This window comes from Aspergillus pseudotamarii (assembly GCF_009193445.1).
Source record: "Aspergillus pseudotamarii strain CBS 117625 unplaced genomic scaffold BDV38scaffold_38, whole genome shotgun sequence".
Lineage (NCBI taxonomy): Eukaryota > Fungi > Ascomycota > Eurotiomycetes > Eurotiales > Aspergillaceae > Aspergillus > Aspergillus pseudotamarii.
The window spans coordinates 62300-87830 of NW_022475052.1; the positions used below are offsets into that span (position 1 = coordinate 62300).

General features: G+C 47.6%; 10 protein-coding genes across 10 annotated transcripts; 4 read left to right on the forward strand and 6 right to left on the reverse strand.

Annotated features, from left to right (window-relative positions):
• Window positions 1-1850: 1850 nt before the first annotated feature.
• On the forward strand, window positions 1851-3671 carry BDV38DRAFT_284389 (uncharacterized protein; the record flags this gene model as incomplete). The annotated part of the gene is made up of 2 exons (XM_032060250.1): window positions 1851-1915; window positions 1970-3671. The coding sequence occupies 2 exons, from the start codon at window positions 1851-1853 to the stop codon at window positions 3669-3671; spliced, it is 1767 nt and encodes a 588-aa protein (XP_031911973.1).
• A 1053-nt stretch (window positions 3672-4724) lies between these two features.
• BDV38DRAFT_250704 (Phophatidylserine decarboxylase-domain-containing protein) lies at window positions 4725-5485 on the forward strand (the record flags this gene model as incomplete). Its single annotated transcript, XM_032054978.1, has 1 exon — window positions 4725-5485. A coding segment is annotated over one exon (617 nt), but the record flags the coding sequence as incomplete, so codon positions are not given.
• BDV38DRAFT_250705 (uncharacterized protein) lies at window positions 5463-6138 on the forward strand. The gene has a single exon (XM_032054979.1). The coding sequence runs from the start codon at window positions 5543-5545 to the stop codon at window positions 5783-5785; it is 243 nt and encodes an 80-aa protein (XP_031911975.1). The 5' UTR covers window positions 5463-5542; the 3' UTR covers window positions 5786-6138.
• A 73-nt stretch (window positions 6139-6211) lies between these two features.
• BDV38DRAFT_250706 (putative amino acid transporter) lies at window positions 6212-8244 on the reverse strand. The gene has a single exon (XM_032054980.1). The coding sequence runs from the start codon at window positions 8127-8129 to the stop codon at window positions 6390-6392; it is 1740 nt and encodes a 579-aa protein (XP_031911976.1). The 5' UTR covers window positions 8130-8244; the 3' UTR covers window positions 6212-6389.
• A 293-nt stretch (window positions 8245-8537) lies between these two features.
• Window positions 8538-12217, reverse strand: BDV38DRAFT_294169 (putative amino acid permease; the record flags this gene model as incomplete). The annotated part of the gene is made up of 9 exons (XM_032062444.1): window positions 8538-8839; window positions 8907-9092; window positions 9142-9222; window positions 9370-9659; window positions 9744-9799; window positions 9843-9971; window positions 10030-10076; window positions 10138-10214; window positions 12205-12217. The coding sequence occupies 9 exons, from the start codon at window positions 12215-12217 to the stop codon at window positions 8714-8716; spliced, it is 1005 nt and encodes a 334-aa protein (XP_031911977.1). The 3' UTR covers window positions 8538-8713.
• Window positions 12218-12777: 560 nt separating this feature from the next.
• BDV38DRAFT_284392 (GNAT family N-acetyltransferase) lies at window positions 12778-13433 on the reverse strand (the record flags this gene model as incomplete). Its single annotated transcript, XM_032060251.1, has 2 exons — window positions 12778-13007; window positions 13058-13433. The coding sequence occupies 2 exons, from the start codon at window positions 13431-13433 to the stop codon at window positions 12778-12780; spliced, it is 606 nt and encodes a 201-aa protein (XP_031911978.1).
• A 1568-nt stretch (window positions 13434-15001) lies between these two features.
• BDV38DRAFT_284393 (P-loop containing nucleoside triphosphate hydrolase protein) lies at window positions 15002-20012 on the reverse strand (the record flags this gene model as incomplete). The annotated part of the gene is made up of 11 exons (XM_032060252.1): window positions 15002-15617; window positions 15697-15777; window positions 15843-16032; window positions 16128-16553; window positions 16643-16758; window positions 16809-16880; window positions 16937-17048; window positions 17106-17420; window positions 17475-18641; window positions 18697-19732; window positions 19797-20012. The coding sequence occupies 11 exons, from the start codon at window positions 20010-20012 to the stop codon at window positions 15002-15004; spliced, it is 4347 nt and encodes a 1448-aa protein (XP_031911979.1).
• Window positions 20013-20414: 402 nt separating this feature from the next.
• On the reverse strand, window positions 20415-21194 carry BDV38DRAFT_284394 (uncharacterized protein; the record flags this gene model as incomplete). The annotated part of the gene is made up of 1 exon (XM_032060253.1): window positions 20415-21194. The coding sequence occupies one exon, from the start codon at window positions 21192-21194 to the stop codon at window positions 20415-20417; it is 780 nt and encodes a 259-aa protein (XP_031911980.1).
• Window positions 21195-22785: 1591 nt separating this feature from the next.
• Window positions 22786-23543, reverse strand: BDV38DRAFT_250709 (uncharacterized protein; the record flags this gene model as incomplete). Its single annotated transcript, XM_032054981.1, has 2 exons — window positions 23492-23543; window positions 22786-23278 (listed from the first exon to the last, which is right to left on the reverse strand). A coding segment is annotated over exon 2 (236 nt), but the record flags the coding sequence as incomplete, so codon positions are not given.
• A 714-nt stretch (window positions 23544-24257) lies between these two features.
• BDV38DRAFT_284396 (oxidase ustYa family protein) lies at window positions 24258-25330 on the forward strand (the record flags this gene model as incomplete). The annotated part of the gene is made up of 5 exons (XM_032060254.1): window positions 24258-24519; window positions 24571-24815; window positions 24887-24956; window positions 25006-25224; window positions 25290-25330. 5 exons carry the CDS (start codon window positions 24258-24260, stop codon window positions 25328-25330), a joined length of 837 nt encoding a protein of 278 aa, XP_031911982.1.
• Window positions 25331-25531: the final 201 nt, after the last annotated feature.

The window sequence follows — 25531 nt, forward strand, 5'->3', positions numbered from 1 at the left end:
TCCAGGGACTAGTGTAAAGATATTGCATGTAAAAGAATGATCTAATTGTCAAAATTTGGGCCAAAGTATGCATATTCCCGTCAGTAATTCCCATAGGATTGAGTAATCCCTTGGTACAGCATAGTAAGCTTCATCAGCAGCTGTTCAGCGTTCTGCCACTTGACCAAAATACCTGAGGCATTTGGTCGTGCCTCCAACCGAACAATGACCAACAGCAGTCTTCAAACGAATCCTGACGAAGGTTTGAGAAATTGTGCCACACCCATTTGGTTGTTGTATTAATCCCCATGCAATGCAAGTGGCCGTCCATTGGGGAGTGAGTATGTGGCGGAATCTTAAGGTCCCAAACAGGTTGTAATCCGAATTGAGGCACTCGCTAGCGAAGTCCTCCATGCAGTCATCATTGATAAGTATTTGTAACAGACCCCATGTCGTGACGCGTTGTTATGTCCTCTATACTAGCCCAGCCTGAACTGGACGCAAAACTAGCCCCCAAGATCTATGCTCACACTTGTAGTGGATAGTAGCCGTGGTATTATTCTGCGAACCGCTTTGAATTTCCTATTTAGGGGTCCCACCGCTCTTATGGGAGTCTCACGTGCGCACTCAGGGAGCGCAGGACAGGTACCAAATGCTCACTGACCGATCCCGGATCACTCCGAGAGTAAGTATGGGGTCATTAATCCAATCCACTCCTATAGACTATATAGGATATACTACTATGTTGGTACGGGCTTCCATCTGGCGCCCTAAGGCCCGGAAATATGGGTTCTCCTGGGGCCGCTAAGCGGGCCTACAACGCCGAGCAAGCTGGAGATAGCGAGCTTAGATACTAGTAGTCAAGAATTCAAGAATGCATACGAAAGGTCTCTATATCGCCCATTAAGATAGTATCTATTGTGTAAATTAGTTATTACTTATATTTTTTAGTCTATCTTTTACTGTAACAGTTTGAACTTGCTTTCCAGAACTAAAGTGCTTTGTTAAAGCAATTGCTGTAAGACTCTTCCAACCATTAATATTTCCAAGTGCTGCGTTTCCGAGACACCGAGCTGTTATTGCTAAAATCCAAACCTAACCTCAGCACGACCCCACAGAGTAGTATAGGCAGTACGTTACGTCTTCCATCCTCGGTGCTATGTATAGATTAAGTGGGCGCTAGAAATCATGTCACGTACAATGCGGTGTATACTCATAATTGAGATTGCCTTTACCTTCGGAAACAACAGCATTGATGTTGAACAACGAGTTTATTACTAGATCAAAATATACAGGTGTTTGATGTTCTGTATAGGATGCTCATTACTGAGCACAAATGAGGACGTTTGAAAATAGCCAGAATAGCCCATTAACGAGATATATATACAGAATGGATGCATGAACCAAGCAGTATTGTAGTGATACTCTCAGTAGGATCAATGTCACTCGGGTTCAAAATATCCTGCTCTCGCCGCCTTAACAGCATACTTGCCGCTTTAACCAACAGGATGGTTTCTCTTTAACCTTCATCCGATGAAAAGAATGCCAAGATTTTACTTGGAATGATTTAGCACATTTAAGCCCTTAATGCAGTAAAATTTCCGTGACACTCCTAAGCTTTTTGGCTTTTTCCGAAATATATAATTTTGTTGAAAGCTGAACGACTAAACAAGCCCAGTTTTGGTCTAGAACCGGTGCTTGACTAAATGAGGCATAGCTTGCGGTCAACCATCAGCATCAAGATAACTCGCTTCCTCTTCCTCTTCCTCCTCTTCTGCTTTGTCTACCTCTTTGTCTCAGTGATCCCCCTATCCTGCGCTTTCCATGAGCCCTCTGGCGTTCTTTCCCCACTGTGCTTGATCAATGCGAATATGTCCCCCGTATTGAACAGTCCAATCAAGCCGCTGAGATCAAGGCTGGGGTGTAAAACGTGCAAGTAGGTGCCTGCTTTCTTGTTATAGGTAGGTTATAAGTATTAAGCGCTTTCTAGAATTCGAAAGGTCAAATGCGGAGAGGAAAAGCCAAGCTGTGTCCGATGCACCAGCACAGGCCGTAAGTGCGAGTACGAAGGCACAATTTCCGGCACGTTCTCCTCTACGCCTTCCACAATCTCGATACAGGACTACCCGCTTTCATTGTTACCAAATACAGTGTGGCGAGAGCGCCGCGCATTTGCCTACTACTTTCAGCAGGCCGCTCTGTCTATCGGCGGTGGCCTGGATGTTGATTTCTGGCGCACTTTCGTCCCGCAAGTCTGTCGAAGTGAACCGGGCGTATGGGATGCCATCATCGCAATCGGTGACCTGTTTGAGAGTCCCAGGAGGGATTCTTCGTCTCCTAATCAAAAGCACCGAGACGCATTGAGCTGGTATTCACGGTCGGTGTCTGCTATCCGTCAGCGGATTGAGCGTGGTAGCATAGATACTTTTGTCGGACTAATAACCTGTATCCTCTTTATCAGCATTGAAGCCATTCAGGGAAATGAGCAGGAGGCCTTGCAACTGTATGGTCAGGGTGTGCATCTCATACGCACGTTGCGCGCTCAAATAGCTTGTGGGATTGTGTCAGCAACCAAGGCTTCCTTCTTGGAGGATGCAATCGTCCCAATATTTGTGCGTCTAGGAGCAATTGCTCTCACCATTGCTAATCTTCCAGTGAGTGGCCTACTGCTCGACAATGATTCCGTGTTGGTGCAAGAATTTGTCTCTCTCAAGCCAGCTCGGGAGACCATTGCTCGCTTAAGTACTGAGATCCAGCTTCTTGAACGCACTTGCATAGAGCATCGACACGAGTCTCGTTCCTCTCATATCCACCCAGAATTGATGGACCGGCAAATAGTCCTGTCTGCTAAGTTAAAGGACTGGCATACTGCCTTTACTATTCTCATAGAACGCCTGCAGACGAAGGGCGTTGTATCACCGCAACAGGTTGGCACTGGTGCTCTTCTTTTAGCTTACTATGAAATGTCATTCGTGATACTCGCAACCTGCGTATCATCATCACACATGATATACGACGCTTATATACCAAACTTCCAGAATATAGTTGAACAGTCTAGTATCGCAATCAATGCTTTAGCACAATCGGACGGCACACAACCGCCGTTCACATTTGAAATTAACGCCGGCTTTCCGCTTTGGTTTACCTGCCTCAGGTGCCGCGAACCCATGATCCGACGCATGGCACTAGCTTTATTTCGTCGAGGGCCTCAGGTGCAGGGTTTCTACAACTCCGCCGGAGCAGCAGCCCTTGGTGAAAGTGTCATGATGCTAGAAGAAGCGTTCGCAATCAGAGCAATTCAAGGCAAACCCGAGTCTCTCCCACTGGACTCAACCGGTCCAGAAACGGAACATGATGCCTATAGCCCAGGTCATAGTAGCGAGGTTTCCAGCGAGGTTTCCAGCTGTCATCCTGTCCTTCAAGGCTCTAGACTTGCGGTACACTCATATCTGGAGCCGGCAGACCGGGCAGCCACAGCTCCGACCACACTATTCGTCCCGGAAGAGGCACGCCTTGGGCCCATTGGTATTTTTCGTTCACAAGACGGATTTCCGCCGGGGACGAAGGACGAAGATGTCGCGAAGTGGAACGAAAGGCGCGATCAGACCTTTTTGCGATTCTCACGGAACAAGCATGACCAAGTCAGCAATACTTGGCATATTGTTCATGAATTTGTTCCTATAGATACTTAATTATAGCATGAAGTATCTTGAACTGTGTCGCATAATTGTGAATAACCGATAGTGCGCTGCATGAGGCTGCATCGAAGCAATTACTCACCACCTAGCCTTTGTGGTCAGTGAATAGCTTCTCTCAGCTAGAGTGAGACATGCAAACCTGCATATTCATTCCTAAAGCTGTGAGTACCACGCCAATATGTGCTGACTATGATTCTGGGCTCCCTGCATATCTTGTGCGTATCGAAATGCACGTTGACGGTCTTTGTGGGCTGATGAAGAAGGTGTTCGGAGGAGATATCACCTTCCAGGAGCTATTGTTGGTTTAAGGCACATTCAGCAAATGCCTTATGCATAAAGTCTGCAGGTATCCCGGATACCTTAACCATCAGGACAGGATCCAACATACTCTACGGAGCTCAATAACTAGATCAACAATTTCGATCACTGCATTTATACAAAGGCAATAACTTCACATTCCATCTGGGCCATTATCAATATGTGTAAATGCAAGTCCATATCCTTGAACAAAAGCACTCCTATTTGCGACCGTCCTACACCCCCTGCGGGCCTTAGTCAACTGGGATCATGGCTGCATCATTCCGCCTCTATGTATGTAGCCAAAGCGTTAGCTTGTTATCCTTCCATAAGAGGAAGTCCAGAGGCAATCAAGTGAGAAGAGGGATGAGGAACAGCTAAGTGGAACAATGCATATGTAGGAGTATTCTAACACTAGCGGCTTTCTAGTTGGCAATCATAGATAACGATGCACAGTCCGCTTCGCACAGGAGCCTCACCAGTCAGAGTATACACGTGCATTGGCTAGCTGAAGCTCATCGACCTTAATCTATGTTATAAACATCAAGATGATCAGCGGAATCCCCGTTCACCTTCCGTGGCCCTATCATCATGGTCGCACCCACCGAATTGGAGGATGGCTGACAGAAAGCTCCGACACAATCGTCAGCTTCGTTCGAAAGGTCTCGGTCGAAGAGGCCAAAGCTCAACTCCCCTTCCACCCAATCATTCAAGAGTTTCAGGCAGCCGTTTACAGTTCCTCGGGTCTTCATATGTTAGCGTTGGCCATGTTCACTGAAGTTCCCGACAAGCCTCCATCTATCAATGGTCCAACTGGCACCCAACCGATTCGGGGCTTCGACCATCTGCACCATCTTTTTAATTACACGATGCAAAAGGTAGCACCGCAGCGGAGTATCGATAAGTACCACATGGACCTTATTGGATTCCCTTTCAACGCAGTGCTTGACTGGCCCTTAACTACGCCGAGCGGATACGCGCTCTTCCTGAACAAGACAGTGAACGTCCATACCAAGAATATTCTAGAGTACTGGAGAGATAATTTCTTGACCATGTCAGCTTCCGCAGGCGTATTAACTGAAGAGCCAAACAGCTGGCTGTCCGAGGAAGCCCGCAAGGTAATCGAAGATGACATCAACCTCGATCCAAACCACTGGTACAGCTTCGAGGAACTATTCGGCTACAGCAAGAAGGACGGCGAGCACTGGGGCTTCAAATCCCGGGGCAGCTTCTTCACCTGCAAGTTCGCAGATTACCATAAGCTTCGGCCTGTCTATGCACCAGACGATGACTCCTGGGTAGTGAGTCCCTGTGAATCGAAGCCGTTCGCACTCCAAACCAACGTGAAGGCCTACGATATCTTCTAGCTGAAAGGTCAACTCTACTCTGTATACGAGATGCTAGACAATGAAGAGGAGGCAGAGGTATTCTTCAACGGGACCATCTATCAAGCCTTCTTCAGCGCCACATCATACCATCGCTAACATTCTCCCGCCAACGGCAAAATCAAGAAAAAAGTGAACCTGATTTACGGGACCGTGTTCTCCGAACCGACCATTACTGGAGTCATGAACCCCGACGGCCCCGATCCAGCTGCCCCAGACAGAGCGCAGAGCTATATTGCCCATGTTGCGACGCGAGCCCTCATCTTCATTGAAGCACCTAAGCCTGTTGGTACAGCAGATATCTCAACTTACGAGGTCACCGTCAATCCGAGTGATACCGTGTCTATAGGCCAGGAGATCGAGATGTTCCATCACGGTCGATCAACGCCCTGTCTTCTCTTCTGGAATGGCGTCAATTTCACTTAGGTGACGGATGCGTTTCAAGGTGTGAGCAGGAAGACTCTTTCCTTATGGGGTGCTTTTGCGCATGTTTCGACTGCATCGGATACGCGGAAGTGTGACATGGTTATGGGGAGGATGCTCGTCATGATAGTTCACACCGCCAGGATGATTACTCCCAAGGATTCCCAGAGCGTCATCATGGTGGTGGATATAGTCATCTTTATGGCCGAGCATACGGGGGCCATTATGGGCGAGGGGGACATGGTAGTTACCATAGGAGCGGTTACCCTAGGTATAGCTAGATTGAAGTAGATTTTCAAGGATAATGCGTAATGGCATCTAAGTTGGGCTATGATTGCATGATGAGAACATAGAAAGTTGTGGGATTGTTAGCTCTGTATATATTTATTGATTCTCGTCATTGAGCAAAATAGTTTTTCGCTAATTTGGTTTTTTTTTTTTTTTGCTTTTTATTTTTCCTTTAGTACCTTTGAAGGCCCCCTGTATTCGACGGTAGCAAACAGTAAAGAGTAATTCTTGCGCAAAAGTCAGCACCCATTCTACATCGGCATCGTTCAAGCAATAATATGCAGCAAGTTCACCTACCAGACCTCTTTTGAGAGATCTATCATGGGCTGCCTTGGACCCAAACAGCCAGCGTAGCAAGGGTCGTGTAAATCATAAACACGAAACCAAGCGCCATCATAGTAATATCACCCCGTTTCACCCACGGAGACTCAGCCACGCCTTTCCAATGCAAATACGCCGGATAGATATAGACTAGCGGAACACACGCAAATGACCCGATAATGGAAACAAACTTGTCCAAGTCACCGGCGCCAACGGAGGAGATGAAGCCGCAGCATAAAACGAGGAACATTCGGAAGATATTCTTCTTCCATTTGATCGACGCGTCGCCTTTCCCGGACTTGTGCCCGAAGAGTTTGCCCTCCATGATACGGGTGGCTGGAAACAGTTGAATTGGAGCCCCCACGAGGATTGCGAGAGAGTAAAGGAATTGAATCGTGTTGACGAGTCGGTCTGTTTGGGGAAAATTGCTGAAGATCTCTGTCTGAGTCCGGTTACCGAATGTAGCGTAGGACAAAGCGCCCACTGCTGTGAAAAGCGTGGTGATGATCGCCATGACGATGTATAGAAGACGGTCAAAATGCTGTGGCTTCCTCATTGAGGACTGGATCGGCAATACGAGACCAATACCTTCGAAGGTGAAAATCGACGAACCGATGGTCAGCGTGAATGACTGCGGGTTGAATAGCTTGACGGTTGGGTCTACTCCTGGTCGCGTTAAGAGAGTTGCAACGTCATACCAGTAGATGTATCCTAGTCCCAGGAGAATGAATACATCGGAGAGCAGCGCTGCCGGACCTAGCTTAGAGATGTTTCGGATCCACGCCAGAGGGACGAGCACGAGCAATTGGAGTAAGATCAAGCTCCCCGTCGAAATGTCCGTCGCCATAGCCTTTAAGAAGGCCTGAATATTCTCCGCGGTGAAGATGAAACACGTGCATACGAAGCCGAGCTGAGAGATGGTGATGGATGAGAGGATAAGGGACCGGAGACGAGGCCCTGCAATCCGCTCCCCGATTTCGCCATAACCCCCGCCATATTGTCGACGACACTGGAGGAGAAGGTGAAAGCATACAGTGGTGATCAACGCCACCGTCACTAGCGTGATCGAGGAAAATAAAATTCCTCCGTTGCGGAACGCTTTGGGCAGGAAAATGATGCCTGTGCCAACGAAGGCCTTCAGTAGTGTAAAGAATGTCTTCATATTGGACGCGTCGCCGGGACGGCCGACTCGTGAGCGCCGGCGTGTCCTCTGTATCAAAGGGGTTTGCTCCCATGGCAATGTCCTACTCTCCCGGTCTTCGCTAACCATGGAATCCTCCTCAGTCTCTGCTAGATCCTCGCCAGCAAAATTACCATATAGATCGAGGAAACCGAGGAAGGATGTCGTCACCCCCGGATAATCGAAATTGCCGTTCTTGTGGTGTTGCACGAAATGGCGACGGAAGCTGCCGGGCTCCATAGCCGCGACGCCCTCTTCTATTGCATCTTCGGGCTCCCTTGGGGGAAAGGAAAAGCTTGCGGCTCGTTTATCTATCTTCGCCTGCTTGGACTTGGCTTCGATCCGGTAAAGGTCACGGTGTACGTCGCCGCCTTGAAGTAGGAGGGACGATTGCGGCTCCGGGGTGTCGTCCGCATCTCCGTTGGCTGTTTCTGAGGGAGTAAAGGTCTCATCCTGCAGCGAGGCTGTAAACTGCGGGTTGAGGTGCTGGGCCAGGATAGCCTCGCGCGCCTCGGAGTCCTGGTCTCGAGGCGTGGAGCTAAGGTACTGGTCGGACATGATGAAGCTGAGCGGTTACACACGGTCTGTAGAATGAGCGACGGATCGAGGAATTCCCAGGAACCGACGCAGGGAAGATCAGTCACATTCTGCGGAATGCGAACAGAGGAAGAAAACCTTTCTTTTCGGTACGGCAAAGAAGAATATAGAAAAAAGGACGTCAGAGGACGACGTCACTCTGCAGTCTCTACGGAATCACTGCGGTCACATGATGGCGCTATACGAAACAAACAATAAAAACTCCTTCCAGACTCCATGCCGCTAGACCTCTTCGAGACTAGGACATCACACCGCTCAATCCGTATCTGTCATTGGTTGAACCCGGTTTGCATTTCATTGCATCCTTGCATCACGGGTTGTTTTCCAGGCCATTCCAATGTGACAATGGGATCGAGATACGGAGTAAGTCTTTGCAAACAACCTGAGTCGGTTATTCTTCTTTCCAATACTTTTCATTTTATTCCGTTACTTTAGCCAGTTGTCTTTGTCGAGAAGCTCCATAACGCAGGAACTTATAATTTTCCGGCTTCGTTGCTCCCCAATGGACACGATACAAATACGTATATAAAGAAGTAATGATGTCATCATATATGTTCGATCAGTGAGAGAAGAGACACGATGATAAGACTGAGGAATAAGGCGTTGGGTGGAACGGTGAAGGTGGGGCTTATTTGTGATAAATTGGAATATAAATAACAGGAAGTTGTCATCTTTTCTGTGTTTCCCCTTTATGTCCCTTCTGTTTCTTTACCAGAGAAGAAAAGTGAAGGTACGAACCTGACACAGGATTCCTGGAAATGGGAGGCCTTGGTCGCGGGCGAGGGCATAGACCTGCCGCGATGTCGTCGCAACGTTGCTGATGGCAGCGCAGAACTGCATGACCATAATCACGACGGTCACACCAGTTGCGGCTTTTACAGATCCGGTGGAGTTTAAGAAAACTTGTATAAAAGGGAAGCCTGTCTGAGATGCCAGCACTTCGTCAATGTTTCCCACGCGGAACGCATGTCACATTCATGACGAACCCCATCGCGCCGTTTAGAATAAGGGTCCAGATCATTCCTCGCGGAAGTACGCGAGACACATCCTGGTGCTTTGTCGCTGAGAGTAAAAGGGTTTCTTACACTTGTGAACAGCTGAGTCGGGGCCTTGATGCAATACAACCGCTGGTTAGAACGCCCTTTCCCTCGAGCTTCTAGAGACTTACCAATCAATGCATATATCGCCCAACTAGTCCTACTAAGCACGACAAGCCATTGTTATCCCACCCCCCGCGATCCTCAATGGATCCAAATACTTCGGAGGGTGGTACTGAAGGTGACAAGACCCACAGGGGAATCGGGATGCCGAAGAAACCAAAACAATGGACAGTCAAAATAACTCCCTCGATCAAGGGTAGCTTCTGGGCTAAGAATGTAGTAAATGCCAACGCGACCACTGCCACTGCGATAAGTAACAGGGTGACATGCCATGGCTTATACGTATATGAATCGGGGTAATTGATGGCAATCACACCCATCAACATGTTGGCTACCATGTATGAACAGCCGGCGATCCCAGTATGTCAGCCTAACACGCACACCCCCCCAGTGATGTAGCTCATGGGCTTTTGACAACTCCGCGGTACGAATTCTGATACCCAATGATATTGGCCGCCGGATGTGGGTGCCCTAGACCTTATTGTTAGTGACAGACCTGACCTGATTATGTGACTCAGAAGGGTGATATATCGAAGCCATCTCCACCATCGAGAGAATCACAAAGCTGAATCCTATCAGGCCTCCAAGGTAGGAGTATATCATACCCCCCTTTCCGCCATTGGCCAAACCATTCGAAGAGCCACTGGCTTAATGTCAGTCATATCTGCACTTTTGACAACTTCATAATAAGGTGTACTGACAAGAGCGCCGTACTGAAACCGAGGACAGATAGAAACCGAAAGTTTCGCTATAAGCCGTTAATAAGTTCAGTATATTCCATCCTAAGAATGTATTTGGCAGTTCTGTACATTCAACTCTTGATCCCTGCCCACACGCCACATGTCCATCTTATCCTGCGCAGTTCCATGTTTATTGGGAGGACCGTCTTAGGGTGCCGTGGCGTATTCCACTGATCCTACTGCTTTCTCGGTCAGCATTGTCTGTGGGCTATATTGGTTCAGACAGTACCGAGTTACCTAGGGACGGACGAACGATCGAGATGGTGACGCAGACTCAAATTATTCCAGAATTCGACCAACAATTGCACACGGTCCTTCGGATCCGTGCGTCTTTGGGGAATTTTCTACATTGGCCTGGACAGGGAGTATTGTTCCGACAGTTACGTTACTCGAGGGTCCACCGTGAAGCCACGCATATGATTCCTGGTAAACCGCCGATATCCCTGCAAATTGTGACTTATAGCCCGATATAACATTGAACAACTCGGCTAAGGGAGCCAGGCCAAGAATTAACATCTCGGAAAAACACCTTCGTGTCCAAAGGGCATGTTTGACTGACAACACTGACTATACGCTATAGCATATTTCAGCCTGTCCCCACACATCCAATCGGTTATGAAATATACGGCCGACACTAAAGCTTGGCCTAAAGCCCACCGAGCACCCTAGTGAATTCCTCACGGCCGTTAACCAGGGTGGTATGGTGCCATCCACTTGAAACTTCCTTCACCTAGTTCTATCCTATGATCTGGCCCCATATTGCTACTTATTGGTTGAGATATCAGTCTAGGTGTCCCCGTTAGGTACATAGTCACTAAAGGCCCACCCCTCCCCTGACTGGTATTGAAATCTCTTGGATCTCTAGAAGCTGAACAAGGCTTGGCCACTGATGAGTGCGACAAATCGCGAAGTGCAGTACCGGTCGGAGAATGCAGCTTGCCTGCAAAGGTACTTAAATACTATCTACTATAATGTATCGCGAATTGAATTCAGTAAAAGGTCTGGTTGATGTTACCCTAATTTTGTTAATGGTCAGTGGATAACCATTGACCCATCACTATATTGAGTCTATTAAGCAGCATGCATATTGGGTTATATTGTAGCCTCTACACTCCGAATGGCGGGGATCTGAAATTGCATTTATTTTCGATTGGAAAGAAAGAGAGAAATGCCTCCAGCGCACTTATCCTCCGCAAATGTTCTCCCCGGTCTCTTTTCTTTGGAGAATGAGTGAGATAAACCATTGGAGGACCATATGCGATAGCGCCAACAAATCAGAAGAGGGTTACTTATGATCACTGCAGCACTGTTCATGTCATGGATGTGTATAGTGTGTCTATTCCGGCTTTACATGAGACTTGCGATGAACGGTCCCTTTGGGGCGGATGACTTGGTAGCATTTGCGGGTGGTGTATGCCTACATCAAGCCGATGATATTCCCTGGCTTGTCATTCTAGCTATTGATAGTAGACAGCATCCCAGGAGTTAATCAATTTTATAGGCGCTTGGAATAGGCCATGTGGGAGCTATCATGGCTTCCGTTTCGGACGGGTTCGGGAAACCTTTCCAAGAAATGCCAACAAGCGACACAAGAAGCGCACGAAAAGTACCTAAAGTCTTTTCCGGTCGGTGAGCCTACTGGTGGTCATTTTTGTCCTTTATCTAGGCCCTATATGCTGCCGACCTGCTTTTCCTGACCGGTCATAGCGCCGCAAAAGTCTCCGTCTGTCTCCTGCGTCGGTTGGGACGAGTGACGACGTATATCAATTGGTGCAACATTATACAGATCGTGATGGGCCTGTGGACAGTCGCATCAGTCTCCGGAACCGCAATCAGCTGGCAACCTAGCAATCACTGGAATTTGAGTCGTGGTGTCATCGATCGTGTGGGCAGCCCCGTTTGCTTTTTATAATGCACAGCTGTTGAGGAAAGGGTATAGAATACGGGATGCAAGGCTCTCACAACGGTGGGTGTCATGATAGAGGCCTTGTGAGTTTGAGTATTCTCCTTGTTTGGGGTATTCAAATGCCACGAAAGCAGAAGGTGGCGGTTATCTGTGCGTTTAGTACGAGAACGGCGTAAGTATTAACGTGAAGGACATGGCTACTGGTAATGAAGGCTAATTCATATCGCTACGTTTGACGATCATAGTATAATCGTTGGGGCTGTTGTCCGACAAGTATACATCAACCGCACATTTGAGGAACCCCATCTCCCAGTTCGCGTGTCAGAGGCTGTGATTGCCACGGAAGTGCTTCTTCACTGTAGCCTCATGGCCGTCACCATACCATGCATCAAGGCTTTCATCGCATCTTTTGATACCGGATGGGGTCAGGGAACGACTAAGAGAGGAGAGTCGTATTTTGCATAGTCAGCGGGGCGCGGCTCGCATAATGTACCATGCCATTCTCAAGGTATAGCGGAACTCGATATGGTCAGTCCGGGCTCGGCACAATCCTAGGATAGTCAAAGCTCGCGCCAGTGTATAATCCACAGGGAGGAAGAATGGATTTTAGAAATAGAACTTATCGATATAGACAGGCTAAACGTGCAACATAGGGAATGACACACTAGCATGCAAGATGTTTATGCTGGAATGTCTACGTAGCATCTGAAAGGCACTATGCAGGGGGATAGGTATAGGAAAAGTAATTCGCCAACGCCAATACACCTAACCTGGTTGAACAGGAGACAAGGACCATTGTTCTCTCAGTTTGCCATCCTCGGCTCTCTGACCATGGGATTAGCTCCTTCAGGAGTACCGTCAAGGCCTTCCAGCAGCTCGAATCCAAATTTTCGATACAGCCCAACTCCCTCGTTACTGGAGGCTACGTAGATTGCGGCCCCGTTGCGGTCAGCTAGATCACATCCCCATTGCACCAACAGGGAAGCCGCACCTTGCCGTTGATATTCAGGATTGGTTGCCAGCATATCAAGGTCTATAGCGTGGTTAAAACAAACATACGCCAGTCAGAGGGGGATCATGTACAGTAGTGCTTGCGTCCATGCATCAAGTTCCTGTGCTGATTCACTATCCCCCCGAAAAACTGGTTACAGAGCTCGGCATTTGACTCCGGATGCCATGGCGGATATCGTTCGCCACACTGATCCGGCTGCAGGTCCCATTTCCCGTATGCGATGATATCGCCGGGGCGAGCGGGATCGACTACCTTCAAATACTTCTGGTATGGCTTGTTCACGAGGTCATAGTAATTGGCTTCATTCCACCACGTGCGCACGGCGGGGGTGTCAGGGAATAACTCCAGGTTGTGTGGCGTACCGAATGCGCGGAACCAGACTTCAGTGATCTTGGGGATGTCGTCTGGAGTAATTTCACGAAGTTTGAGTGTCGACTGATTCGCCATTTTCTCGAAATTACCTGCTGTCTTCAGAGATAGAGAAACTGACATAACAGTTACGCAGGTCAAATACTTATACTGGCACGCTCGTGCAACTCTCTTGCCCTTTTTTTCAACCATTCGCACAGACAGCAAGGAATCCCCGGCGGATCCACGGATGAGCTGTACCGTTTTCCGTTCCAACCATTGTCTTGACCCCAAAGTCAATGATGTCAGGAACATTGATTTTAAGTTGCAAGCCTGGCATGTGGAGACTCTAAACCATACGCAATTTGTGGATGATTCTGCCGAGAGGTCGAGACTAGGCGAGGCAGCCAGTATGCTGCCTGGCTTTCATTTCACTGTCTTCATCGTGTACAGTCACGAGTGGAAAGGGAAGATTAATGGCAAGTTGGTTCGTTTTGTGAAGTACTTCCTAACTGTCCGAGCGGTGTGGTTATAGCTCCTTTTCTTTGTTGGGACCAATAACTTTATCTCCGGTTCGTAAAGACTCGCATATGTGGCGTTCAATAGTTTAGTATAGCAAATCCCGGTAACTTTTTCATCATTCCATGACCTGCCTCCGTTTGACCGTTCTACAGTTTGTGTATATATATAGATATCCTTTTTTTTTTTTTTTTTTTTTCTTCTGGAAAGGGAATATTGCCTTACAGGAAGACCATGGGATGACACTTGACGCAGAAGGCACCCCTTAAAACCCTAAAAGAGCAGAGCCGACAGAGCCTCTTTAGTTCTACATCGTCAGTATCCACAATTTACATAGAAGGGGTAAACCAAGTTTTAAATACAAGGACTAAGCTTTAATAAGTCTTGGTTTGTGGGGTCTGGAGTGGATATATAGGAAGTTTAGTGGAGTCGAAACCTCGATTAACCTCATGTCAAGAACTAGAGAGGCAAGAGACTATCCGATCATACTGGTTTGGGTAGGAGACTACAATGGGAACATGAGATGTAACGCCCTGATTGCTATATATTTGACTACACATATTTAATCAGTGATCCTAGTATGCTGATAAAAATTTGCCCCGGGTTTGTTCTGATGTTGATAGGCTTATTAGTCTTGAATCATATATGCCACAACCAGGTCATGATTGTCCTTGTATTGGGGGATCCCTACGGTGGACTAAGGAGCTTCCAGACATCCTCCTATTTAATAAATAACGTGAATATCAGTACCTACGAACTCTAATTATGAATAGGCTTATTAACTAAACGTTCTACAGGTAGAAATCCTTCCTCGGCAAAGGATGGACGTCGCCAGTCAGTGTGTGCGCAGATTTACCACTACAATAGTAGCCTTAGAAAACGCACTCTTTCCCAGCCTGATAGATAAGCTTTTGGTGTCGCTATCCTTTAAGAGCCAGTGACGCAGTGAGATAAAGTACGAAAGTGACTTATAGACTTCCGATTGGTGGCTGATAATTTAAATGATCACGCGAACGCAGAAGCCCGAGCTAAATGATACTTGTTTGAGGCAACCTGGATGAAGCGCTTATCATTCTTGATAGGACACTCTTTTTCAAAAGGTCATGTGAACTTTGGGTCAGATTTGTAAAGTTTCCTCTTTCGTGAAACTAATATCCACTGCTGAGAAGGCCCCTAAAGATGCTATCTTTCCGATTACTCAGAACCAGGGGCTCATCTGTCTCTACTACCTTTCCCCGATCTAAACCAACGATTAGATCATAAGCCAATAGACTGTGGACACGATGTGCAACTGTAAGGACTGTGCATGAACGAAAGGGATCCTGTCGCAGAAGGTTTTGCACACGAGCGTCGGTTTCCATGTCGACGCTGCTGGTGCCTTCATCTATCAACAAGACCCTAGAATTCTTGGCTTGTATTTTCAGCATTGCACGAGCAAGCTGTAGCAGTTGCTGCTCGCCTCGAGATAGCGATAGAGTGTCGGTTATTTCGGCATCCAGTCCCCCCCTTTCGAGTAGTACACCTTCCCAGAGTCCAACTCGGACGAGAGCCGTGATGATCTCTGTGTCAGGTAGGCTTTCGGTGGGATCTACATTAAACCTCACTGTACAACCGATCATGATGAGAGGTGTTTGAGAAATGGTGACAAGCCGTTCGCGGACTATATCTGGGGGGAGGGTAGCAAGGTTGATGTCGTCGATAACAATCGAGCCGCAGGTCACGGTGAGCATGCCCAGTAACGTTGACAGTAAAGAGCTCTTTCCACTAATTTATTACGCGGGGGACAGGTAAGCCAAGACTGGGAATGCCTAACAGCGAAATAGGACTCCAAGATGATACTTACCTCCCAGTCCGTCCGCAGATACCGATTTTCTGACCTGGCAAGCATTTAAGAAAGACATCACTCAGTACTGTTGTTTCAGAACTGTTCGTGTGTTTGTTAGTAAAGCGAATCAAAAGTGACGATGGCCCATCTTATGAAATACATACGTGTACTCCGCAGCCATCCCCGAGATCTCAATAGCCCCCCGGGCTGGCCAGTCGATGGGAATTTCTTCTTGCGTGGTTGATAGTTCACGTGGCATTCTAAGTTCAAAATCTTTGACACGTAGGATTGAGCCAAGGGATATCTCCAACTGTGTCCAACCCGATATGAGAGCTGAAAGGTTACCATTGAATGCTTCGTGGGGTTGAGTCAGCTGGAAGTGTAACGATACATGTCACGACATCAAAGAGGCAGCATCTGCAAAGTAAAGTGCCAATGGAAACACATACCAAGAATGCTGTTGAGTGATACTCCAAGCAATCCGACACTCGTGGTGTGTCTTAAAGACACTGCTAAGCTGACGACAATGACCGCTTCGGCAGCGACGACCAGGTCCAAGACTAAGGTGAGCCAGCGCTGAATACAATTAAGCATATAATACGTGCGTTGGGTAACATCCAATAATGTAGAATTGACCATTCGAGAATCTATTTCCCAGCCGAATGCCTGAATTGTAGCGAGGCCCTCGACAGTATCAAGAAGATGGGAGTACAACGGACTTCTGCTTTCCAGGTCCAGTAATCGAAGTTGCCGTGATGTCTTCAGATAGAAATACTGTAAGAAAAAGACAAGGACGATCAGGAAAGGCACAGATATTGCCATGTACTTTGATCCTGTCGCAATAAGTGCAGCACTGGCAATTGAAGAAAAGAGATCTGGTTTCATTAGCAATGATGTCGTTGGTTGGCGGCCAATAGTGGTCAGAAGCTCTTTCCGGAGGTTGAGTGGAATGGTAGGGTCTTACTTGAGACCGTTATCAAGATGCCAATAGGCAGATCGCTTTCTATCAAGGTCATATCCTGGCTAAATCGGTTTAGTATACACCCCATGTCAACAGTGGCTAGAAATCGAGGCGTTGCCCTTTAGATGTCAGCAAATGACCGAGGCACGAGAAAAAGAACTGAATGTACATTATGACAGTCTTCAGCACGACATAATGGAGTCGGCGAGCAGTTGAGGGTGAGATCAGAATGAGGATCGCCCTAGCATTTTGTTAGAGGTCGTGGTTCCTGAGATACAACCAGACAGAACACCTTACCAAACATAACCACCATTTCCGACGGTGTTGCAGATGGCAAGCAGGATATACACCGTGACATAGAGTGCCCTTCGGGAACCTCCATGATCAGCCCATCGCTCAAGCCATATTTCTAGTAGAAGATCAACGTCAGTCGTATCCAGAGTGGCACAAGTGAGAATCCACATACGGCTGTACGTGCTAGAGAAGACATTCATTGTCACGAAGAAGACAAAGACTGCAGCCTTCGTCCACCCAATGTAGCGCAAATAATACATATAGACAGCAGAATCCCCTGCTGCCCTCCTGAGGTCGTTGATCTCATTTACCTCAGAGATCATGGCGGCCTTATCTTCTATCGCTACTTCTGTGAATCCCTTCGACTCCTCAGCTTCTACGGCGTCAGACCCCGTGTCTTGATAGACCTTCCCCTCGCAGGGCTCTTCCTGACGAAGACGCCCATCTGAGAGAATATAAGTTTGATCCGCAAAATATAGCTGCTCCACTACTTGGGTGTTAGCCTGTAATAGGCGACAAAGAAAACTTGGTGGGATCTTACTCTCATGTGTCACCAAAACTATGGTGGTATTTACATTTCGGAGCAGTCCATCAACCCCCAAAAGACGCGCTATGATTGTAGTTTTAGTCCTTCGGTCCAGTGCACTGAATATATCGTCTAAAAGCAAAAGTTTCCTGCGAGAGTATACGGCTCGAGCAAGAGCGATCCGGTGCATTTGACCACCACTCAGCACATGACCGGACCCGTGTCCTATTCGCGTGGCGTCTCCCTCGCGAAGCAAATCCAGGTCTAAATTGAGAGCGCATGCGTGAAGAACGGTCGCATACCACTTTTTATCAAATGCACCCTCCCTCACGGTACCCGCCGAGAAGGTTCCACAGATCGCATCGCGGATAGTGCCACTTGGGACCCACGGAGTTTGCGCGCAGAAGGCCGGCTGTCGAATGGCCACTGCCGTGGAGCCTGTCTCGCAAACGGCTTGGCCAAGTATAGCCCGAAGCAGGGTCGATTTGCCTGATCCAACTGCCCCTCGGATCATGGCCAGCGCTCCTAGAGGGACTTCTAAGTTAACATCGCTTAAGATATTCCTTGCCGACGGGGATGGGCGAATGCTGAGATTTTTCATGGATATGACAGATGTTTGAAGGTAAGTAGTGTCCGGTGAGCCCTTGGACGTCATGTATTGCACTTTGGCGATGTGCGGAGTTGCATCAACTTTCGTTTCCCTCGTGCGAACAAAGCCCTCCCCTATATGTTGAGGACTGGTTGCCAGCAGAAGAAATGCTTGTATTCTATCAAAAGATCCTGTCGCAGCCGCTATGGTAGGAATCGCGCTTAATAGCTTAGAAGCTGGACTAGTTAGAAGGGTTATGATGGACAGACTGCTGAACGCCTCGGTAACGTTCAGTTCATTTCCTTGAGCAGCGTAGGCAACGAAGGTCAAAGCTGGCGCCAATGCCCAAGGCAGATTCTGGATCATATTCTTCCAGACCACACTCCAGCGGTACTTGGCCATTCGGTGTGTTTCTTGGGTCCTTTTCCTCTGTAAGAGCTGAATAAGGGTTTGACCTAACCCCGTAGCCTTGACGGTTTGGATACCATCCAGCATTGAACGGGTGATCGCTATGCGTTCCTGTACAGCATCCACCCATATTTTCTGGTGTCCTCCTATATGCTTCGAGATATAAATACTTCCTCCACTGGATACTATTATTGACTTTTAGCAGATTGAAGCCATATATGGTGAGACAGGAACCCTTACTGAGAACGACCACTAATGGTATTAGGCAAACCCACCCTAACCGAAGCGCGAGTAACGCAATGCCAATGCCCACTTCAATCGTCCGCGCCCAGGATTCATTCAGAGTTATTAAGCAGGTGATGATCCGGTCAACGTCGGTAGTCATTAGAGTAATTGTGGCAGAACGGTCTCCTAGGGTGCCATCTGGAATGTGTAAGGCGTGGTCGTATATCATCGAGGAGGCTGCCCCTCGGACCATTGTTACAAACCGATACAAACGCTGGTCGTATATGAGGTTTGACAGAGCCATTCCGAAGTATATCAGAAGTGTGGCCCCAATGAGCCCGTAGCCGTCATTGTTCGCGCTATGGGAGCTATCAAGCCAATTGAGAATAGACGTGATCAAGAAGGGCTGTGAGAAGGTAAATCCGATCAAGAAGAGGCGTGGAAGTATCGTTAGAGTAAGAGGGCCCTTGAACGCTCGGCCCATTTGCCATGGGAACTCGAAGCGGCGCTCGGGACGCCGGCGTTGAGCCCAAGCTCTCAATGCCTTCTGCGCCGTCCCCGCGGACTCCAGGGGCTTATCGAGATGGTCAAGATCCTCCGTCATCAGTAAAGATCGAAAGCCCCTGAAAAACAGACGGTTCAGCCACCACATGAACGATCGATTGACAATTCCACTCGTCGACTCTGGAGGGAGATCCTGGTAGGGACCCATGAGGTGTTTCTGCTTCCCTAAACTCTCAAAAAGCACCATTACTGTTTTCGCAGCAACACTGGCCGTGAAAAGACTCGGAATCAGGTAGTTCCCGTGGGATAACCACAAAGTTCTTGTCTGCACAGCATCGAATAGTAACGAGAAGAGAAGGTAGATGGCGAGGAGTGATGACGGTCTAACGGATCGCTCATCTTCCACCCACGTCAAGACCACAATTTCCACTGCCACTGCCAAATTGATTGCACTTGATGCCACAGAGACCTTTGTGTTTGGCCGAGCTTTCTTTGCCCAGCTGATAAGCAAGGCAAGTTGAATCGCGGCGAAGATCAAGGCGGCTATCTGACATGAAATCCACGTTACCGCGTGTTTCACTCTGCGAATAGGGCGATGTGAAAGTGCTTACCAGCTTTGCCAATCTCATTATGTGAGGCTGAGTCCGCACATTTCTCTTAACCAGGAATCTCAATCGAAGAGGACACACCAGGAGAAATGCGACCGCCGGAATGAGGCCAAGTATGGCTTGCTCGAACAATAGCGTGAAATCAAAGCCATCACGGCACCCAGGATCTATCGCAGGGCCAAAACTGTTGTCCGCCTGGATCGAGCAACCTGGTGGCATAATGTTGTGTTGCATTCTTTTGGCATTCCTGTTTATCTTTTGACGAGATAGCGGTAAAGGAAAATTAAATCAATATATGTCCGGATGTAAGCTAACGAACCCCTGTCGGCTATTGCGCCATCGATGCCTTGTTATCACGAAGGATTTATCTTATGGTAATTCAAGTATATTGGAAGTTAAACCACACTATAACACATCCCTGTGGGTCTCAATAATGCTCATACGCAGAATCCCCTACTGGCACCCTATACTGTCAAAATGAGTACACTACATATCTATATCCGCCTGCAACACGACTAGAATAATTCACCCTTTGCTTCTTCATCTTACTCTTGACTTGGCTCACTCGGGCATGGTTCTAGAGACCGCAGATTGAGCGAGACCCCGGGCTTTAGTGTTACATCAATACCAACCACAACGATTGAATCCGGCATGAAGTTCTGTCGTACGGCATCCACCCTCCCAGTGATCGCACGGCACCGAAATCCGGGGGTCATAATCATGAAGAAAAACAGTATCGCAGTGAAGCGTGTGCTTCTGCTCGAGGATATCATTGTCCATGGGCATTCGGTGACGGAAGGCGTCGTGAAACTTCCTCCAGGAATAAGTACAGTGGAATTGATGCCACATCCGTGGGCCCCAGAGAAGAGAATGATCTCCACGCTCCCATTCTTCGCGTGGCACCTCTTCCGTTGGGAGGGTTTCATTGCTTAGGTAGAAATGCCAATCCATTCTCTGCAGGAAGTCGTTGACCAAGTCCGCGTGGTAACATTCTGGCCGCTGCCACGCCCAGGACATTGGATCGAAGATGCAGCCTAGTTCCCGGGCCTCTGCAATGGATCTGCCACAATGGCCAAATTCATCCCCAGTCGATTGACCTGAGAGTCGACGTAAATCATTTGTTGCCAATGCCATCCGGATGGCTGCAATTTCGTCACCCGTCTTTATTGTGACTTTTTCGACGAACGAGAGCATAGCAATGTTGGTACCTCCTATGATGAACGAGAGAATGGCCATGACAAGCAAGCCACCACTTAGGAGGGATAAGCGCCTTCGGGCCTGCGTCCCAACCTGCTTTTCATTCTGTCCTAATATCTTCTTATCCCCGTCGTCTAAAAGGGGATCACATTGATCTGAACCTTTCTCCGCAGAGACGAAATATGGCAGCGTTTCACTGCCCATGATTATCTATGTTTTGTCGCCAAAACGAACCACCAGACTCAATATCAATCTGGCAAGATGTGGACGTAGGAAACGATCGATACAATTCGGTATGAAAAACAGTTGTAGAGAAGAAACAGGGGGGGAAGAACTGGGCTCGAGAATAAGACCAGATGTCACGAGCTCCCATCAGCAATTTTGGTATCTCGCCAGGACAGACGAAACGTCTAGATGCCTGATACATTGATGTATAGGCCTGTGAAGGCTCATACTCGGCTTTTTTTCCTGGATCAAAGTCTAGACTGATCCGATCAAAAGCTAAGAAATGATCTGCTGGAGTCGATTATTGCGTGCTATTAGATTGTGTCGCTCATCATTTGTTCTTCAAAGATTTATTTGGTTTCAACTAGTTCAACAGTTATGCAGATAAGATATTGTGATGTGAGCTACAGGATCGTTCTTTGTCTGACCCTGCGGACTCCGTCGTTGGTCCGTCTTACACCCGAGCGAAGTACCCGACCGACTCCGATCTTAGACCGTTTAAGACAAACAAATCACTATCTAAGTTCCTCCCTATACTGTCATTAATGGGGGGCACGCCTAGTATTAGGAGAGCTAGATCACTTCCACTAGTAATATCCATCATGCATATCTCCATTTGCTGAGATTGAGCACGGTGTTACGTTACTTATTCTTGCAACACAATTTGATAACCCTCGGGGATACCCGGCAATGCCGGCGATCACGTATACTTGTTTGCTATACACTAAGAATTATCCAATATGGCTTCAACAGTGCTTAGCTTGGTGCAATATACACGTATTCTCGTTGGCAGGGGGCACGGAGCTGGCTAAGAGCCTGCTTCAAACCCACTTTCTATCGCTGTATCTCGTGCTCAACCATAGAGCCGTTGTACCCACCTCAAATGGAAAAGAAGTATAATACATTCTTAAGATGAGCACGACATACATGCATCGGTGACGATGAGAATGGAACGGAGACGTACCGTATTACAGAAGCGCCGTCACTGGAGCAGTTCAGCGACTTTCTGCTACCCTGATTTGCTGAGATAGAGAAGACGTTTAAACGAGCTCTGCAGGTATTACTATTCTGCTCTATTCGTCGATATTGCACAGGGCCTTCTAGGATGGGAATGGGCCAAACACGAAGCCTTCAAGGTATAGTAGAGTGTGAGAGCATACGCTATTATATCACCGTGACGCGTGATCTGTATGATTTGTACGCTTAGTGAATCACACTCCATTGATGCAAGCTCTCTATCTGGGCCAAACATGCTACTGACACGGTCCGCATACCGTTGAGATTTAGCAAAATAGGATGTATACAATGAATTGCCACTTATTGTGCTATTACACCCAATCTTGTCCCGTTGTCAGTGGTTCATGTCGCCTTTCTGATCTGCAATGACTCGAGTTGCCATGACTCAAATTCGCTTTCTTGACTCATCTGTTCACGATCTCCACTCTATCCTTTGGGCTCATCACCCGAAGTCACGCCGCGATATCATGATTTTGGGCCTCACGGTAACCGTGGACTTCCATAAAAGCCTTTATGGCGTCCTGGACATGACATTAGTCAGGCTTAATATGACGAGCTGGAGTAACCTTCATATATGGAAAGCCTTACCTTACTGGTGCAAACGTGAGGAATACCCCTTCCATCCGTCTGGAACCGTCTTCCATCCTTCTCTGTTCTCGGCCATTCTAGGGTCATATCGGCAGAACATTCAAACGCTTGTCTCAGATAATCAAAACAATGACCTGTATGCTCGTTACGGAGTTGTCGCTCTGCTTCTTTTTTGACTGCGGCTGGAGCATCATTCTGAATCCCCATTGCCAGGGTATAATAATGTCGACGAATCACACCGAGACAATGGATCTGGTGATACATTGAGACGCCATATATCTCACCGGATTCCTTTTCCACACCAGGTTCCATGCCGTATTTGGCGCCATTTTCGACGTAAATATATCCCCGTCCGTCCTGCTTCATTAGTGGATAGTCCATGAGCACACTGTTGGAGTAGAACGCACGGGTAGTAGCTTATTCCATGCCATGTCGCTCTCTGGGCTGGGTGGGTTGACGTAAGTTTGATTCCATTCGAAAACTCGAATCTCTTTGGGAACTACAGACTAGTCAGTCAGCTTCCGGTTCCATCGGATGAATCTCCTGTCAAGGCTTACAGGATGGAACTGGCGTCTTCAAAAGAGGTTTCTGCAAGCTCGAAGAGCACATATTCCATCCCAGGAATGTAAAAAATAACATGGCCACGGCGATCCCAGTGCTAATGGTGGCAGCAACAATTATGGTTTTCCACCAAGCATGTCCACCAAATCGCAAACCGCTCCCTTGGGTAGAAAGAGTTGGCGAGGGCTTAGATGACTCAACATCTTCAGGATTATTGGAGCTCAAGACGGAATATTGTTGTTGGGTCTTGTATTTATCACCAGTGAGGTACTTGATGTTCAGACCCATGTTGTACGCCTGCTCGTGCGAAGATCGTGGAAGTAGCGAGAGGATGTAAGTACTGTTGGGCTATACACCTAGTAATCGGCTCCACTGGCGCCTTTTAAGTTTCGTACAGAGCAATTTGTAATCCAGCATATTTCCCCGAGCGAGCAATAGCCAGTGTTTCCCCTGGCCATCTAGTGTGCTTACCGAATGGCTCTTCTCTTCTCGTGTACCTTCTACTCCAACGGAGGTCACTTCCTAATTGGCTGCATAATTAACTACAGCTAAAGTGAAACCGCATTGACGATTCCATGAGGCTTTATACTCGATGTAACCCTACCACTGGCGCTAACTGACTAGTTGCGTTAGTGTCTGCTTCACCTTACAGCCATTATGCTTGTCGTGCCTTGGCTATAGATCTGAAAAGCTTTTCTCCTATACGAAGACCGACCTGATCACGACATAGGCGGGGAAATGTTAAAATAGATGTAATCTTGCGTCGAGTCCTGCGCCTCTCTACCCCCCCCCCGAAGAGTAGGTAGCTCTCTTAAAATACCTACATCTTTATTCGCAATCTTACCTCAGTACTGTTCTTTTTTTTTAAAGCACATCATGAATGGTTCGCAAAGTGAAATAACGGAGGAAAGGCCTTTCCTCCTCAAGGAGCCGACATCCCCAGCTGTAGATGAGAATGGTGAATTTGGTGGCACCTATTTACATCCACCAAAAAGAAGCCCTTGCGAGCAATGTATTCCATGGCTCATCCACCTTTTAATTCTTACCACTTACACGACAATTTTCATTCTTTTTTGGGACTATTCACATTATGCAAGTTGTCCAAGGCTGGATAGCCGCGAATCTTCCCATGTTTACAGTGAGTCTGGGGTCGATCATTCATCTATGCCCTGCTTACAAGGAACCTTAGGCCCAGCATCAGAGGCACTTAAGTGGGAAGTGCGAACCTTTCATAATCAACTTGAGGCATCAAATCCATATAAAGGACCACCCAGGCCGGAATTAGAGAAGGCCTGGCACAACCTTCTTCATCCGTCTGCTGCCATCCGCGTGAGCAAGGAAGCGCTCCACAGAATCAATCGAACCTCTGTAGAGCTTCTGGATGGATCGGGTTATATGGTTGCATTGGATGTCTATCATCAGCTACATTGCCTGGTATGTATTCAATATAGCACTGATGGAGTATGTCTGCTTTTGGATGTTGTACTGATAGACCTATCTCATAGAGATGGGTGCGCAGATACCTTCACCGAGACCACTACAATATGACAGAGAAAAATCTAGGCCAGCACATTGGTGAGCATTGTCACCCTGTTTGATTCCATGCCAGCTGACTCCCTCATAGACCATTGCTTGGATGGCTTACGACAGTATGTCATGTGCAACGCGGATTTGGCTCTCAACACCTTTGAGTGGATCCCAAATTATCCCAGGCCGTGGCCTAATTTTGAGGTTGTGCATAAATGTGCGAATTGGGAGTCTATTGAGGAATGGGTTTTGACGCACAGCTTCAATGGATTTGACCCTGATCTGATCAGCCATCCGGATTATCATCCTGAACTACGTAAGGGCATACCGCTTGAAATGAGAAGGCTGAAATGATGCTAACTGATGTCTATTCTATGACAGCAAGCCCATTCAATTTCACTGTCAGTGGTAATTCACCCTGATAACGTATTCCGTTGAACGGTTGAGCTCGATATATAATTTGTTCAATATAGCAATCCGATGTTCTACTTTGAAAATGAAGTGTGGCACAGTAGATCCGGTAGTGTTTAATTCCATCTTACCTTCTAGAGTCGTCTTCTTGTTCTTTTTTATTGTATTTTGATTTATCCTTTTTTTATATTTTGCCCCCGCTGGAGTCAACA